The sequence below is a fragment of the Mauremys mutica genome, chromosome 3 (genome assembly GCF_020497125.1).
Source record: "Mauremys mutica isolate MM-2020 ecotype Southern chromosome 3, ASM2049712v1, whole genome shotgun sequence".
In the NCBI taxonomy this organism is placed as follows: Eukaryota; Metazoa; Chordata; order Testudines; family Geoemydidae; genus Mauremys; species Mauremys mutica.
In genome coordinates, this window is record NC_059074.1 from 109,505,367 (window position 1) to 109,521,214 (window position 15,848).

Below are 15,848 nucleotides of genomic sequence, written 5' to 3' on the forward strand. Positions count from 1 at the left end.
TTTAAAAGCTTGTATTGAGACAGTTCTACAAATTCAGGCACTGTAACTGCCATGAGTCCAATTGTACAGGGCTCCAACAGGGGCAAAATTTAAAATGAAGAAATCTAAAACACCTCTAAAAATACATAAAATAGCTTTTCTATGCCTGAAAATGTTACAAATTTGAAGTGAGATTTCTTGGAATTTCTAGAGCTAAGATCAAGTGCTGTGCATCCTAAGATGGAAAACTAGAAATCTCCCCTTTCCTATAATATACATTTCCTGTTTCTAGCTCTGCCGTTTGGGAGATAATCAGAGTTTAAATCATTTAGACAGAACTAAATATTGCCCAGTTTGAATTGCTTGAAGACCATAATTCAGCTTCCCCATGTTTAGAGCGCACACCTTGCTAGTAACTGAATTTTCTAAGGATTGACTGTAGTAGCTGTGTGGCGAAAACCATCATGACACTTTGCCCTAAATGTTATCCTTGCATGGTCTCAGTGGGGTTTGGGGCCTAAATGGGAATGGAGACTGAAATCTATTCTCCTCCCCTCTACCCCGCCCCCCAATTGTCACTACCTCTCTGATCAGGGAGAACTTTCAGAAAAAGGTTGAAGCCCATTGGCAGGATAGTGAGAAGGTTGCACTGTCATTACCCTGCTGTAGCTATTTTTGGTCCCTGAGGCTGTCAGTACAACACCCTTTACAAGGTTTTTGTTTGTTTGTTTTTAATGTTTTAAGGAAAAATATAGTCTTAATTTTACTACAGTTTTTCTTGGTTTTCTTTGTTATCAAAATAGTTTCTTTTCTGCATGTTTACTCCCGTATTAACCAGGATATCAGAAAAGAAAGAAGCATCCAATGGCTCCTTACTGTGCCTGGAGGATATCCCTGCTGGGCAGTCGTAACCAATATTGATCACTGTGGCTTGAGCGTGCATAAAAGAGGTGTCAGGACACAGCAAAAGAGTCCTCCCCCCAGTCTCTGCAAGTCCACGTCATCTGTGCAGGAGTCTATCCAGCATTATGAGCCTCTTTACTTTTTAAGCACAGTTTTTATAGGTTGGTCTATTTGCATTAGTCATGCATCAGTAGCACAAAAGCTTAATGTGTCTACAGCACAGAAAGATGGGTCTCATTTCAGAGGGCTGCTTTATAAACCAAATCCACACAAATTGGTGTATCTTGTTTGCCTCCTATTTTGAAACCCTTAAAATAACTCTTTGACGTTCTTATTTGTTGCATGTTAAGGATACCTGCACATGCATTCATTCTTCCTGTGAAATTTGATTTGTGTGCACATAAAAAGTCCCTGTGTGTTATGAAATTGTCATCAAACACAATTTTGTAGTGAGAAATAGCAACATTGAGATTGGTTCCTTTTTAACTCCTTATTAATATGAAGCTATCGTAGCGTTTTTACCTACGTTTTTACCAATATGCCTTCATTTGCAGTTTTCATATAGAAGCAGCAAAGAATCCTGTGGCACCTTATAGACTAACAGATGTTTTGCAGCATGAGCTTTCGTGGGTGAGTACCCACTTCTTCGGATGCAAGTAGTGGAAATTTCCAGGGGCAGGTATATACCGTATAAGCAAGCAAGAAGCAAGCTAGAGATAACGAGGTTAGATCAATCAGGGAGGATGAGGCCCTGTTCTAGCAGTTGAGGTGTGAAAACCAAGGGAGGAGAAACTGGTTCTGTAATTGGCAAGCCATTCACAGGCTACTTCCCTCAGATCCCACTGAGGAATACACTAAGAAACTTTACCATCTACTCAGGACACTCCCTACACTAACACCGGAACAAATCAACATACCCTTAGAGCCCCGACCAGGGTTATTCTATCTACTACCCAAGATCCATAAACCCGGAAATCCTGGACGCCCCATCATCTCGGGCATTGGAACTCTCACTGAAGGACTGTCTGGATATGTAGACTCTCTACTCAGACCCAATGTTACCAGCACTCCCAGCTATCTCCGTGACACCACTGATTTCCTGAGGAAACTACAATGCATTGGTGACCTTCCAGAAAACACCATCCTAGCCACCATGGATGTAGAGGCTCTCTACACAAACACCCCACACACTGATGGAATACAAGCTGTCAGGAACAGTATCCCTGATGATGCCACAGCACAACTGGTTGCTGAGCTCTGTGCCTTTATCCTCACACACAACTATTTCAAATTTAATGACAATATATATCTCCAGATCAGTGGCACCGCTATGGGCACCCGCATGGCCCCACAATATGCCAATATTTTTATGGCCGACCTGGAACAACGCTTCCTCAGCTCCTGTCCACTCACGCCCCTTCTCTACCTACGCTACATTGATGACATCTTCATCATCTGGACCCATGGGAAGGAGACTCTGGAAAAATTCCACCACAATTTCAACAGCTTCCACCCCTCCATCAACCTCAGCCTGGACCAATCTACACGGGAGGTCCACTTCCTAGACACCACGGTGCAAATAAGTGATGGTCACATTAACACCACCCTATACCGAAAACCTACCGACCGCTATGCCTACCTTCATGCCTCCAGCTTCCATCCCGGACACACCACAAGATCCATTGTGTACAGCCAAGCACTGAGGTACAACCGTATCTGCTCTAACCCCGCAGACAGAGACCAACACCTAGAAAATCTCCACAAAGCATTCTCAAGACTACAGTACCCACACGAGGAAATAAGGAAACAGATCAACAGAGCCAGACGTGTACCCAGAAGCCTCCTACTGCGAGACAAACCCAAGAAAGAAACCAACAGGACTCCACTGGCCATCACATACAGTCCCCAGCTAAAACCCCTCCAATGCATCATCAGGGATCTACAACCCATCCTGGACAATGATCCCACACTTTCACAGGCCTTGGGTGGCAGGCCAGTCCTCGCCCACAGACAACCTGCCAACCTGAAGCATATTCTCACCAGCAACTGCACACCGCACCATAGTAACTCTAGCTCAGGAACCAATCCATGCAACAAACCTCGATGCCAACTCTGCCCACATATCTACACCAGCAACACCATCACAGGACCTAACCAGATCAGCCACACCATCACCGGTTCATTCACCTGCACGTCCACCAATGTAATATATGCCATCATATGCCAGCAATGCCCTCTGCTATGTACATCGGCCAAACTGGACAGTCTCTAAGGAAAAGGATAAATGGACACAAATCAGACATTAGGAATGGCAATATACAAAAACCCTGTAGGAGAACACTTCAACCTCCCTGGCCACACAATAGCAGATCTTAAGGTGGCCATCCTGCAGCAAAAAAACTTTAGGACCAGACTTCAAAGAGAAACTGCTGAGCTCCAGTTCATCTGCAAATTTGACACCATCAGCTCAGGATTAAACAAAGACTGTGAATGGCTTGCCAATTACAGAACCAGTTTCTTCCCCTTGGTTTTCACACCTCAACTGCTAGAACAGGGCCTCATCCTCCCTGATTGATCTAACCTCGTTATCTCTAGCTTGCTTCTTGCTTGCTTATATATACCTGCCCCTGGAAATTTCCACTACTTGCATCCGAAGAAGTGGGTATTCACCCACGAAAGCTCATGCTGCAAAACATCTGTTAGTCTATAAGGTGCCACAGGATTCTTTGCTGCTTCTACAGAACCAGACTAACATGGCTACCCCTCTGATAGTTTTCATGTAGCTTTTTTGTGTTTGGATATGGTGTGTATGAAAGGTGCCAGCTTTACTGGCCTGGAAACTGCAGTCTGTAATCCACAGAATAGATAGAACATGAACAGTGACACCACTAGCAGCAGCAGTGACAATGCATTGCTGCTTTCACCTGAATGGATCACCTCCAATGCTTGGTTCATTCAGGGAACGTCTACATTGTGCCTGGGAGCAAGCCTCTCTGCTAAACCTGCCAACAAGACTGGAAACTGTGAGTGGTGATTTTATGATTTAAAGCTTTGTCCTCTGGGGATAAGACTTAGACAAACAAATTCATGTCATGTAAACACCTGCCAGCTATCCAATAGTAATAACTTTTTGGTCACTAGCAAACAGGGCTATATTGAATCAGTGACCTAGAGGGAAAAAGTTCCATATCCCATTTTCAATTCTATGGGTCATCGGGTCGCCTTTCTCATACAGTTTACTAACAGATGGAATGGCATTTGACCAAAAGCATACCGGTATGAAAGGAGTGAGAGAGAGAGAGCTTTAAAAATCCATTAGTCTATGAACAGGCATGTTCAGAATGCGCTACTCCAACTGGTGTAAAATAAGGGATCTTTGCAGAGTTATAGGGATAATTGTTGAAAATGGCAGTGTTCTGGGAAGATATTTGCATTATTAGCACAGATCCTATATTGATATTCTTTGTCTTTTCATGTCAAAGGGGAAATTCAGCTGTCCAGGTGATTATCACATTACAGGGAGGTAGTGAGGTGTAGTGCAAAGTACAGAGCATTGGGAGAGAGTGTTCCTGGATACTAATCCTTACTCTATCTTTGGGCTAAGTCACATGGGCCGATTCACTTAAACCCTCTCTCTCTTTTTTAATCATATGTAAAATAGGAAAATAACACTTCATGTGGCATATGGTTAGGCTAAAATAACACTTGTGAAGCCCTTTGAGATTTTCACTTAGTGCGCCATGGAAAAGTATATATGTAATTTTAATAATAATGATATAATTATTATTCATTAAAAGAAAAATTATCCAGGGATCCCAGACTGTTCTTAATACTTAGTTATCCAATTTTGAGGATGTTAATCCTACAGGACCAGGAGTCCAGATTGCCTATGATTATGCCAGCTAAAATGTCCTGGCATTCCACAGTAAGTGTTAATAAGATGTTCTGAAGTGATTATTTTTTCTATGTAAACATTGTTTCAGATTCCTTCCCCTTTTGTCATAAATATACTGAACTGAATTGTCTATACAGTAGTTCTTAAATAAGGAGAAAAGTGCCACTCCTTTGGGCCTTGTAGAATATAACAATTTTGTTTTGGGGAGGAGAAATTTAGAGCCATCATTGGCAATATAATTTCATCATTATTTTTGTTAGGTAATAGGAGCTAATACTAAAATTTTGCACTTTTATAGCAGCTTTCAGCTGAGGTTCTCAAAACACCTCACAAATGGTAGTCAAGTTTCATAGTACCTATTTTACAGATGAGTTGACAGAGGTACAGAGGCCCTGATTCAGCACATGCCTAAATTTAAGTGTGTTAATAGTCCCATTGAAGACGGTCAGATAAACAGGGTTTGGGAAACAAAGAGTGATCTATTACATGCACTGCCATCTGGGGATTGGACTATAAGATATCTGAGCTTTTAAATAATTTGTAATGTTAATTTTAAAAAACTGATATAAACAGTATTTAAAAGTGTTTCTCAAACTTCCGTGTTCCACTTATGCTTGTAATTTAGAGATTTGCACGTCTGTCAGATCAAATCCAGACCCTAATGCAGACTGTGCCAGATAATACTTTTCACTTATGATGTTGACAAGTAAATCACCAGCCACTTTTTTGAGAGAGAGAGAGAGACTCATTACTGCTTCAAATGAGAGTTCCTAAATGAGCTTTACTAATGGCCCTTATTTTAGATGTGACCATATGGTTTGATGGATACAACTGATGCTAGTAATGTAGGCCAGTGATAAACAGTTGAGGTGTTAATGACAGCATTTCACTTAACGCTGTATTGGAGACACTTGGCAATATCAGCCTCCTGCATCCTCAGTGAGAGAGTAGCTGAGGCACTAGTTCTCAGATTAATTTAATGGTCTGCATTGATCAGCCAATTTAGTACATTTTCCATTCTCATTGACTGAAGCTATACAGGCCCCTTACCCTGGCATAGGAATCTTAATTTATTGCTGCACTAGAATCATTCAGAATGCAGCACAGTAAATCACCGTAGCCCTGTGCCAACAGTGGACCAAGAAACACAGGTTTTCTTTCTTTCTGAGTTGGTTTCACTGCTGATTTATTAGTTTGTCTGACAGGGAATAACTGTCAAGTCTAGAAATGTTACTGTTTTCTTTCAGGTGACTTTGTTGTAGACAAGGACATACATTAGTGGCATTTTTAAGGCTTCCTTTTAGAAGTTGTAAAACTTTGATGATTGGATGTGTTTCTTTTGGCACTGGCAGTATTTTCTAGTCCAGGATATCAAGGCTTTGACTTTTTTTTTGTTCAGTTCACATAATTTTATTATGAAACCAAAACCTTTCTAAGGTTGCAGTTTAGAAAGTTGTCCCTGTTCAGGAAATTTCACATTTAAGCATATCAGTAACTTTAAGCATTTGTTTAAAGTTAAGAACATGTTTAATTGCTTTCCTGAATAGAGATGGATAAAGTTTAAGCAGATGCTTAATTCTTTCCTGAATTCAGGTCCAACAGACTAATCCGTAGGTTGGGTAGAGTCCTGTCACTGGGGTATGCTGCTATTTTTTGCCTTCAAGTGTCTGTCTAGAAATACTTAGTAAAAAAGAACAAATGCTTCCTCTCTCTACAGTAGTGGTTGAAGGTATGACTAGGCCAGATTCTCAGTTGCTATCAGTCGGGAGGTACACCCATTTACACCTGCTGAAGATACGGCCCACTGAGTTCAATGGCAAAATACCATCTTGTAATTGAGTTAAGAACAAAAGCATCTATGTATGGGCAAATTAAGTGCCTCCCTCTGCCCAGGAAGTTTTGACAGCCACATTTGAAACAAACTTTCTCTGCTTTAAGGTTCTGAAATATTTGGATACTCTTTTATAAGAAACCTAGTTCTTCTGAATGTCAGAAATGTCCCAAGAAAGTTTATTTTCATGAGACTTTCAGTCCAGATTAAAAAAAAAAAAGTTGAATCCCTGGATGCTTCTCAAACCTTGACATCTTTCTTGTTTCCCCCCTCACTTCTTTGGTAAATCCTGGTCACAGTATCATCCCACCTTGTTTTGTTATTATAATATGCTAAATAACGTCTACCAAAAAAAGTACAACAAGCAGAGAACCTTTTAAAAATCAAAACTGTCAAGAGTTAAAATGTAGCCGGTTCTTAATATTTATTCTGTACATTTGTTTATGCTTATCCGTGTGTCTGCTTACTGACAAGTTCAAATAAATACCTCTCCTTTTTGTAAGAGTATGAAAAATATATAGAGTCCTCAAATTACTGTCCTCTTTTAATAAAGCTACAATTAGCACATTTTCTCACACATGGTAACATTTTTATTCATTCAGAAATTAAGTAATTTTATGAAAACATTTGTTTATGCTTATCTCTGTGTCTGCTTGCTGACAAGTTCAAATGAAAAAAAGATTAAAGACAGTAGGTTTTTCTGCTTCATTAAATATTGCTTAATTTGCTAACCTGGGATCATTTCATTTTACAGTATTAACTAGTTAATTTTTAGTAGGAATGTTGTGGTCTTTTTAGTATAACATCCAGTATATTAATTATCTAATTAATCTGATTTAAATTTAAATGCCTGTGTGTGGTATGAATGTATAACCTTTCCAACAATTAACATACAGAAATAGAACCAAAACATCACTGATGAAAAAATTGAGATTTCATTGAGCATGAGATAAGCTACATTTTATTCAGATGGTTGGATACATGATACTTTGATAGATTAACCAGTGCTGTTAAAAAGTGGTGCTCATTGTATTTTTATGTTCTGAGAGCATAAATGCAAAAAGTCATCCTGTGACATTAGGTAGCTACAGATATGCATGTGCGAAAGTGTATTATGCGCTTCATTAAAAGTGTTATGGGTAAGTCTCAAGATCACTGTTTGTATTCTGATATTGACTAATTGCAAATATATAATGAAGACTATGAAATAAAAGCCTCCCTTTTTGTAAAAACATTTCAAAAATTTAAAAATGAGTTTGGTATGCTGTGCCAGCAGGGAATTTGCATCTTTATCTTATTAGTTGTCGTCTTGGTTTCAGAAACAGAGTCCAACTGGTACAATGAGAAAGAACAGACAAAAGCAGGACTGAAAAAGGATCAGAAATAAATCAGTCTTGTGGATGCTAAATATGGGATGATTATCTTACAAGTTATTATTTGGTCAAATGCTTCAAGCAACTGGATGATACAAACCTTGTAATTTGATATAAGAGCTGAGGAATTTTTCTGTTTTGCTTATAACCAAAGAGTTTAATCTGAATGTACCACAAAATGTGTTTTCTTTTCTATTTTTTTCCCTCAAACTTTGCTTTTCTCATTCTCTTTTAGTCACCAGACACAAACAACCTGTTGGGATCATCCTAAAATGTCTGAACTCTTCCAGTCCCTAGGTGAGTATACTTCCTTTACATAAACAATTTTATGGAATTCATCTAACACAGAGGTCCCCAAATTGTGGGGCATGCCCTCCTATGGAGGCACTGAGGACTGTTCACGAGGATGCGGCTGGGACCTGAGCCAGCCCCCCTGGGAGGCAGGGAGGGAGCACCACCCTCCTCTGCTCTTAACTGCTGGCCCCAACTGCTGGCTTGGGGCCCCGGCTCCTGGCTTCAACCCCCAGCCAGGGCTCTGCTCCTGGCCTCGACCTTGGCCCCCTTACCCCCGTCCACATCTCCTCTCTTCCCTTCGAGCCGCAGCCCCGCTCCCAGCCCCAGTTGATGGGCAGTGTGCAGACAGGAGTAAGGGGGCGCGAGCCAGAAAAGTTTGGGGACCACTTCTAACAGGTTGACTGAAACTCTCTTTGTCTGCTGACCATGACTGAGCTGTCGTGAATTAAACTAAGCATACTTTGCTACGTGACTGAAGACTTGGAGCTAGGAAACTTGATATATTAATCATACAATCTGTATTGTTGTTCAGTAAACAACTTTAATTCAAGAATGTTTTCTGTGACTCTGCCTTGTTATGTAGTAGTTTATTTATTTAATTTTAAATAGCAATTATATCGCTATCCTCAGATGATCATAGGACTCAGACTCCCTGTGCATTTAAGCAAGGATGCATAGCCTGTAGAATGCTATGGTTTGCAATGACTCAGAGCAATAAAGCCTAGTTTTTATGATGTTAGGGTAGGGCTGGTTCAGCAGCATGCCCATGTAAACATCTGCATTTACTCTGAAATGCCCTCTGTCTGAAAAATGCAAGTATAAAATGTTATTAAAGAGGAAAAGATATGACTATATTTAACAGTTTGTAAAATTGATAGTATATATCTCTTTCTGACTGCCCATCTACCTGTCCATCCACCCATGTTCCCATCTCAGAGTTGTTAACAAAATCATGACATTATGGAAATCATAGCTAGTAAGACTCTTGCTAAACTTCACCACTCAATCACTATGACATTTGTTGCATCATATCCCCTATCCTTCATCTGTATATTGTCTGTTTTTAGATTGTGAGCTCTTTGGGAGATGGACCTTTTCCTCATCTTGTCTGGAAAATACTTAGACATTATTACACTGACAACGGTGTGCTAAGGGCCTGACCCACTGAAGTCCAGGGGTCTTTCCGTTGACTTTAAGGGGTTTTAGATCAGGTCCTAACTCCATGGTTGTCTTTGTATTTTGATTTGAAATTATATTCCCTCCTGCTCTCCAGCTTTTTTAAATGAAATTAACCTCAAACTTTACTGATATATGATTATTTAGGATATTGTTTGTCAAGGAAGACTTGTGGATTTCTTGGTATTGGTGCATATTTAGAAACAGCTAATATTTCTGCTCTGTAATATTTCAGCTGACTTGAACAACGTACGTTTCTCTGCATACCGTACAGCCATCAAAATCCGAAGATTGCAAAAAGCATTATGCTGTAAGTTTATCCTTCAAAATGAATTAATCACTCTGCAGAGTACTTGGGGGGGGGGGGGGGAAGCAGGGTGGGCCTGATCCTAAAGATACTAACAGCAATAAAAAGAGAGGAAAAAGGTGAGGGGGTCAGATGTCTCCTTGATAGTTTGTCATTCACACTGCAAAATGACATTAATTGCCTGTGGCCCATGTCACTGTTATGAATTAATAAAGTTAATGAATACAAAGGAAGGCAGATCAGTGGAATGAGCTATGCTAACATGCTTTCTCCCCTGGTTATTTTTTGAAAAGCAAATTGGGAAAAAATTTGAAAATGTGCGTCATATATACACAATCCATAGTGTGAAGTGATACTATACAGTAGGAAATGATTCTTGTTAAGCTGAGCTCTGATCATCAAGTCCAATACTGGGCTATTTTATCATCTTTTATAACTGTTAAGTATAACACAAAAATATTTGCTCTTATAGAAAATGACTCTTATTGTGTGAACTTCAAATAGAGATGGATGTAAACTGCTCAGAGTTGGGGTGCAGGTAAAGGTCATCACGTCTATAAGTTTACTTTAGTCCATTTTCTAACTTTATTTGATGGGTTTGCTGTAAACGTTCCTTACAAATAAAGGAAAGTTGTGGAAAACAAATACACTACTAATGACAATAGTTTTCACTTGATATAGTGTATTTTCTCTGAGGTATCCAGAAAGCAGGAGTACATTGCACATGCGCCGTATTGCACAGTATTTTGAGAAGTCCTTTTGTGTTATTTCATTATTATAGTGTTGTTTAAAGGCTTGTTTTTAAGGTTGACATGTATAGTTTTGGTAGCCTTAGAAGTAGCATATCTGGGAATTTTGTTTGGTTGATTTTTAGAACTGTCCTCCTGATTTAAAACTGTCAATTGCTTCCTCATCCTCAAAACAAGAGATCCCAAATTCTCATCTGCTCTCAGGGCCTTAGCTTTCTTTGAGATTCATCCTTTCACTCAGCATTTCCCCTGAATTCTTACAAATAGGGTAAGGAAAAACAGAAAAACCCTGTGTTGGCAGTTAACTTGGCTTTGGACTGGTGTCTTTTGTTCTTAGGGAGGTAGGTTTCAGTGGAAAATGATGAGTAGTGCTTTGATGGGTTTTTTTTTTGTTTTTTGTTTTAATTTATGAGGGAGAAGGCTGAAGGGGAGGGGAGATGCAGATGGGGAAGAAACATAGAGAGAAGTGGACGAGGGAAGAAGTGGAAACTGGAGGAAAAAGGTGGATGAGGAAATGAGGAGGGGTCTGGGGAGACACAGCTAAAGGTAAAATAAAGAATAAAAATTGAAAGGAAAAGCCACAAATACATAGAAAAGGAAGAAAGACAGGAGTTAAGAGAGAACAGCAGTAAGGGGGAGAGAGTGGATAAAAACAGGCGTGGTATGGGAACCATGCCAGTGTGTGGTATTGAGGGGGCCAAGACTTGGATCTGACATAAACTTGGCAACAACTGGCTTAAAAAAATTGTGTGAATTTTGTAGATCCTCTGATTTGAACTTAGGAATCGGACTTTTGTATTATAAATGGAATAAACAACTGTACAGTAGCCTGTAGAGCAGTGGTTCACAAACTGGGGTTCGTGAACCCTTGGGGGTTCACGAAAAGTTACAGGGGGTTCTTGGGGAAAAAAATCCCTAATGGCGGACAGAGCTGTCCCTAGGGACCTGGACCCCGGGCACCATGGGGTGGATCCCCTGGACTTCCAAGAGCTAAGCAGATCAAAGCAAGGATATCTATCACACTGAGGAGATTTAACATTCAAGACTCCTTATAAGAAATGGAAAGGGAGGTGGATATTTTTTGCTGTTTTTAAAATTAAATAGGCAGCTAGTATAGTTTTTAAAATTATGAAGAACAAGTTTAAGCTTTGTTGTAATGTGCATTGTTTGCCTGGACTGCTCAAGACCTGAATGCTTGTGTAGGAGGAATTTTGAGTTGGCTTCTTAAATACCTTCATGCTGGTTTCACATCTGATACTCCTTGACGAAACATAGCAGCCTTGTCTTACAACAGACTTATTCAAAGTGATACAAGCTATGAAAGTGAGATCTTGGAAGAGTGTTGCCATTTTCATAATGTAATAAAAATACTGTAATGATAAATAATAATAATAAATAGTGTGTAATAAGCATGTTATCAAAACAAATTTTATACTTCCAAGATCACTGCTTTTATAATTTATACTCCGGTAAAGGAGAAAATCTCTGGAAATATTCATTTTTAGGAGGGGGTTCACGAGATTTGACATTTTAGTGAAAGGGGTTCACAGATTGTTAAAGTTGGGAACCACTGCTGTAGAGTATGTGGGAAGAAGTAAGAGCCAGGCTGATGTACAAATGGAGCAAACGATTGGTTAGGACTCCTGCTTGCAGATTCACTGCTTGTGGACTGGGCCAGTCTCCCACCTCTGACAACAGGACTGCAAGGCTTGGGATGTCTCTCACACCACAAAGCCTTCATTTCTGGAGCTTTTGGAAAGAGGGGTTACAGCAGCCATTTGAAAGGCAGTTGTCAGAAGGAAGCAGAAATTAAAATGTGTTAGGTGCAAAAAGAATATTCAGACTCTGCTCAGTGGGTTAGTAGTAGCACTTTTATTTTTGTTCCAGCTCTTTAACCTTAGCTGCATGCCCAGGATCCAGCTGACTGGTTAGTACACATCTCCACAGACCTAATGAAGTGCAAAATGACTACAAATGACTCAGCTGAAAAATGTCACTTTACAGAATTTGTCTCTCAAAATCCAAACGCAGTGCTGACTTTCAGCCTGACCTCTGCAAAATTGAAGTGGAGATACTAACCATCCATCTTAATTCATGGTGCTTGTTTTGGGGAAGAACCGCCTTCCCTTTCCCTCCTCCCCTATTTCAAAATGGGAAGATGAAGTAATAACAGTACTTAGTTCCAGGGCTTTGGAGTGTAGCCCGGAGCTGGAGTGCGGAGCAGCTCTGGAGCAGTGGAGCTGCAGGTTTTTGCCTGGAGCAGAGCCAGAGCACAGCTCCAAAGCCCTGCCTAGCTCTTATATAGACCTCAAAGCGCTTTCCAGAGGAGGTGTAAGTATTATTACCATTTTACAGATGGGGAAACTGAGGCAATGAGAGAGGAAGTTATTTTCCCAAGGTCACCAAGCTGACCAGCAACAGAGCCATGAATAGAACTCTTATCTCCTAAGTCTCATTGTCTCTTGTGTGAGAATGTAGCTGTCAAGTTTAAGAAAGGAGAGACAGCCGAAGAAATCTGCTAACTTAATTGTACATGTGTTTTGGAAAATGGATTTATTTATACAGGAGGAGGGCTCAGGAGGCATACGGATCTCTGAGAAACGCATTGCTGTTTGCACCTCAGAGCAAACTACTCTGAGAAATGTTCAGCTTCCAAACACACTTTCTTGCCTCCTTTACTCAAACTCTATATTTGCTAGCCTGATTTTATAAACGCTTTGAAAAATCTGTGCTTCTTTCTGACACTGTTTGCTTACAAATGAATACCTAACATCCAGCCAAAGTTACAGGCTGCAGTTTGATTCCTTGTGAGCACAGTAATTAGAACATTTCTGTTCTTAAGATTACTACTGAGATATTCAGAGCACTCCATTAGCATATACTTCAGGGTAGCTTATATATAAAGAGAGTCAAAATGAGAAATCTATAATTCTGCTTTTGATTTTGGTTTTTTTTTAGGAAGAGAGTGGACATGTCTGCTGTGCCTCTTTCTCATTCATCCCTTGGACCAAGTTGTCATTTGCCTTCCATTCAAAAAAAATCATTTCTCATAATTGAAATGTGGAATGTCTTTAAAGGTGTCTGAATGTAGAACACTTCTGAAAGGCTTTTGTCTGGCTTATGCACTAGGGCAAAGAAAATGTCAAATTGAATCACTACATATAGGGTCATCGTAGATTGTAAAATGTGCCAATTTGCTGTCACAGCTGTCGAGTGTATTACTGAAAAGGCATTTTTGAGAAGAATGCAAGGGCAAAGCTGAAGCAGGAGTGTTAATCCTACTGACACTTGATGGACTTTGACTTTGCAGTGTAAATTGGTAACACAGTAGTAGAGCTGCATAACCCAATTAATTAATACATAATTTCAGGACCCTGCTGGAATCCAGGTTTTGGGCTGTTGTTAACAGTCTCTGTCCACTCAACGGGAAGACAGAATTTTAATGGTAAGAGCAGATTAGTGGAGATAGGGCTTCCTGGGTTCTATTCTCCTATTCTGCCACTGATTCACTATGCAACTTTGAGCAAGAAACTTAACTTCTCTGTGATATTAATCCATCTCTGAAACTAGTACAATATACTAGTAAAGTGTTTTCAGATCTTTGCATGTAAGGTGCTATTTCAGTGCAAAATATAATTATCAGTAGCCATGTACAGCAGCCAGAGACAGACCTAGTTAATTTACATGAATCTGATGGAGTATGTCACAAAATTGTCCCCCTAACTTACTTGCTCTTGTGGTGTTTAAAAAGTTGACCTTTTCATAGAATCATAGAATCATAGAATTCAAGATCAGAAGGGACCATTATGATCATCTAGTCTGACCTCCTGCAAGATGGAGGCCACATAAGCCGATCCACCCACTCCTGAAATAATTCTCTCCCTTGACTCTGCTGTTGAATGCTCCAAATCATGATTTAAAGACTTCTAGTAGCAGATAATCCACCAGCAAGCGACCCCTGCCCCATGCTTCGGAGGAAGGCGAAAAACCTCCAGGGCCACTGCCAATCTACCCTGGAGGAAAATTCCTTCCCGACCCCAAATATGGCGATCAGCTGAACCCCAAGCATGCGGGCAAGACTCTCCAGCCAGACCCTCTGGAAAAACGCTAACAATATCCTATCATTGACCCTTTGTACTAATTACCATTGTGGCATATTATTGACCTATTGACTAAACCCGTTATCCTATCATACCATCCCCTCCATAAACTTATCTAGCTTAATCTTAAAGTCATGGAGGTCCTTCACCCCTACTGTTTCCCTCGGTAGGCTGTTCCAGAATTGCACTCCTCTGATGGTTAGAAACCTTCGTCTAATTTCAAGCCTAAATTTCCTGACTGACAATTTATATCCATTTGTCCTCGTGTCCACATTAGCACTGAGCTGAAATAATTCCTCTCCTTCCCTGGTATTTATCCCTCTGATATATTTAAAGAGTGCAATCATATCTCCTCTTATCCTTCTTTTGGTTAAGGAAAACAAACCGAGCTCCTCAAGTCTCCTTTCATACGACAGGCTTTCCATTCCTCGGCTCATTCTAGTGGCCCTTCTTTGTACCCGTTCCAGTTTGAATTCATCCTTCTTAAACATGGGAGACCAAAACTGCACACAATACTCCAAATGAGGTCTCACCAACGCCTTATATAACGGGACTAGCACCTCCTTATCTCTACTAGAAATACCTCGCCTAATGCATCCCAAGACCGCATTAGCTTTTTTAGCGGCCACATCACATTGCCTACTCATAGTCATCCTACGATCAACCAGGACTCCTAGGTCCTTCTCCTCCTCCGTTACTTCCAACTGGTGCGTCCCCAGCTTATAACTAAAATTCCTGTTAGTCATCCCTAAATGCATAACCTTACACTTTTCACTATTGTATTTCATCCTGTTACTAATACTCCAGTTTACAAGGTCATCCAAATCTCCCTGGAGGATATCCCGATCCTTTTCCGAATTGGCAGTCTCCCAACTTTGTGTCATTCGCAAACTTTATCAGCCCACTCCTACTTTTGTTTCCGAGGTCAGCGATAAATAGATTGAATAAAATCGGACCCAAAACCGAACCTTGAGGAACTCCACTGGTAACCCCCCTCCAACCCGACAGATCACCCTTCAATACGACCCTCTGCAGTCTCCCCTTTAACCAGCTCCTTATCCACCTCTGGATTTTCATTTCGATCCCCATCTTTTCCAATTTAACCAGTAATTCCTCATGCGGTACCGTATCAAACGCCTTACTGAAATCAAGATATATTAGATCCACTGCATTTCCCTTGTCTAAAAAATCTGTTACTTTCTCAAAGGAGGAGATCAGGTTGGTTTGGCACGATCTACCTT

At 40.3% G+C, this 15,848-nt stretch overlaps 1 protein-coding gene across 3 annotated transcripts in view; it reads left to right on the plus strand.

The window, feature by feature from the left end:
• Positions 1-15,848, plus strand: part of UTRN (utrophin) — a 577,733-nt gene that overhangs the window by 463,091 nt on the left and 98,794 nt on the right. For all 3 annotated transcript variants that reach the window (XM_045009515.1, XM_045009516.1, XM_045009517.1), the window contains 2 exons: positions 8,217-8,278; positions 9,687-9,761. In XM_045009515.1, coding sequence (XP_044865450.1) covers positions 8,217-8,278; positions 9,687-9,761 — 137 coding nt within the window. The remainder of the gene's footprint in view (positions 1-8,216; positions 8,279-9,686; positions 9,762-15,848) is intronic.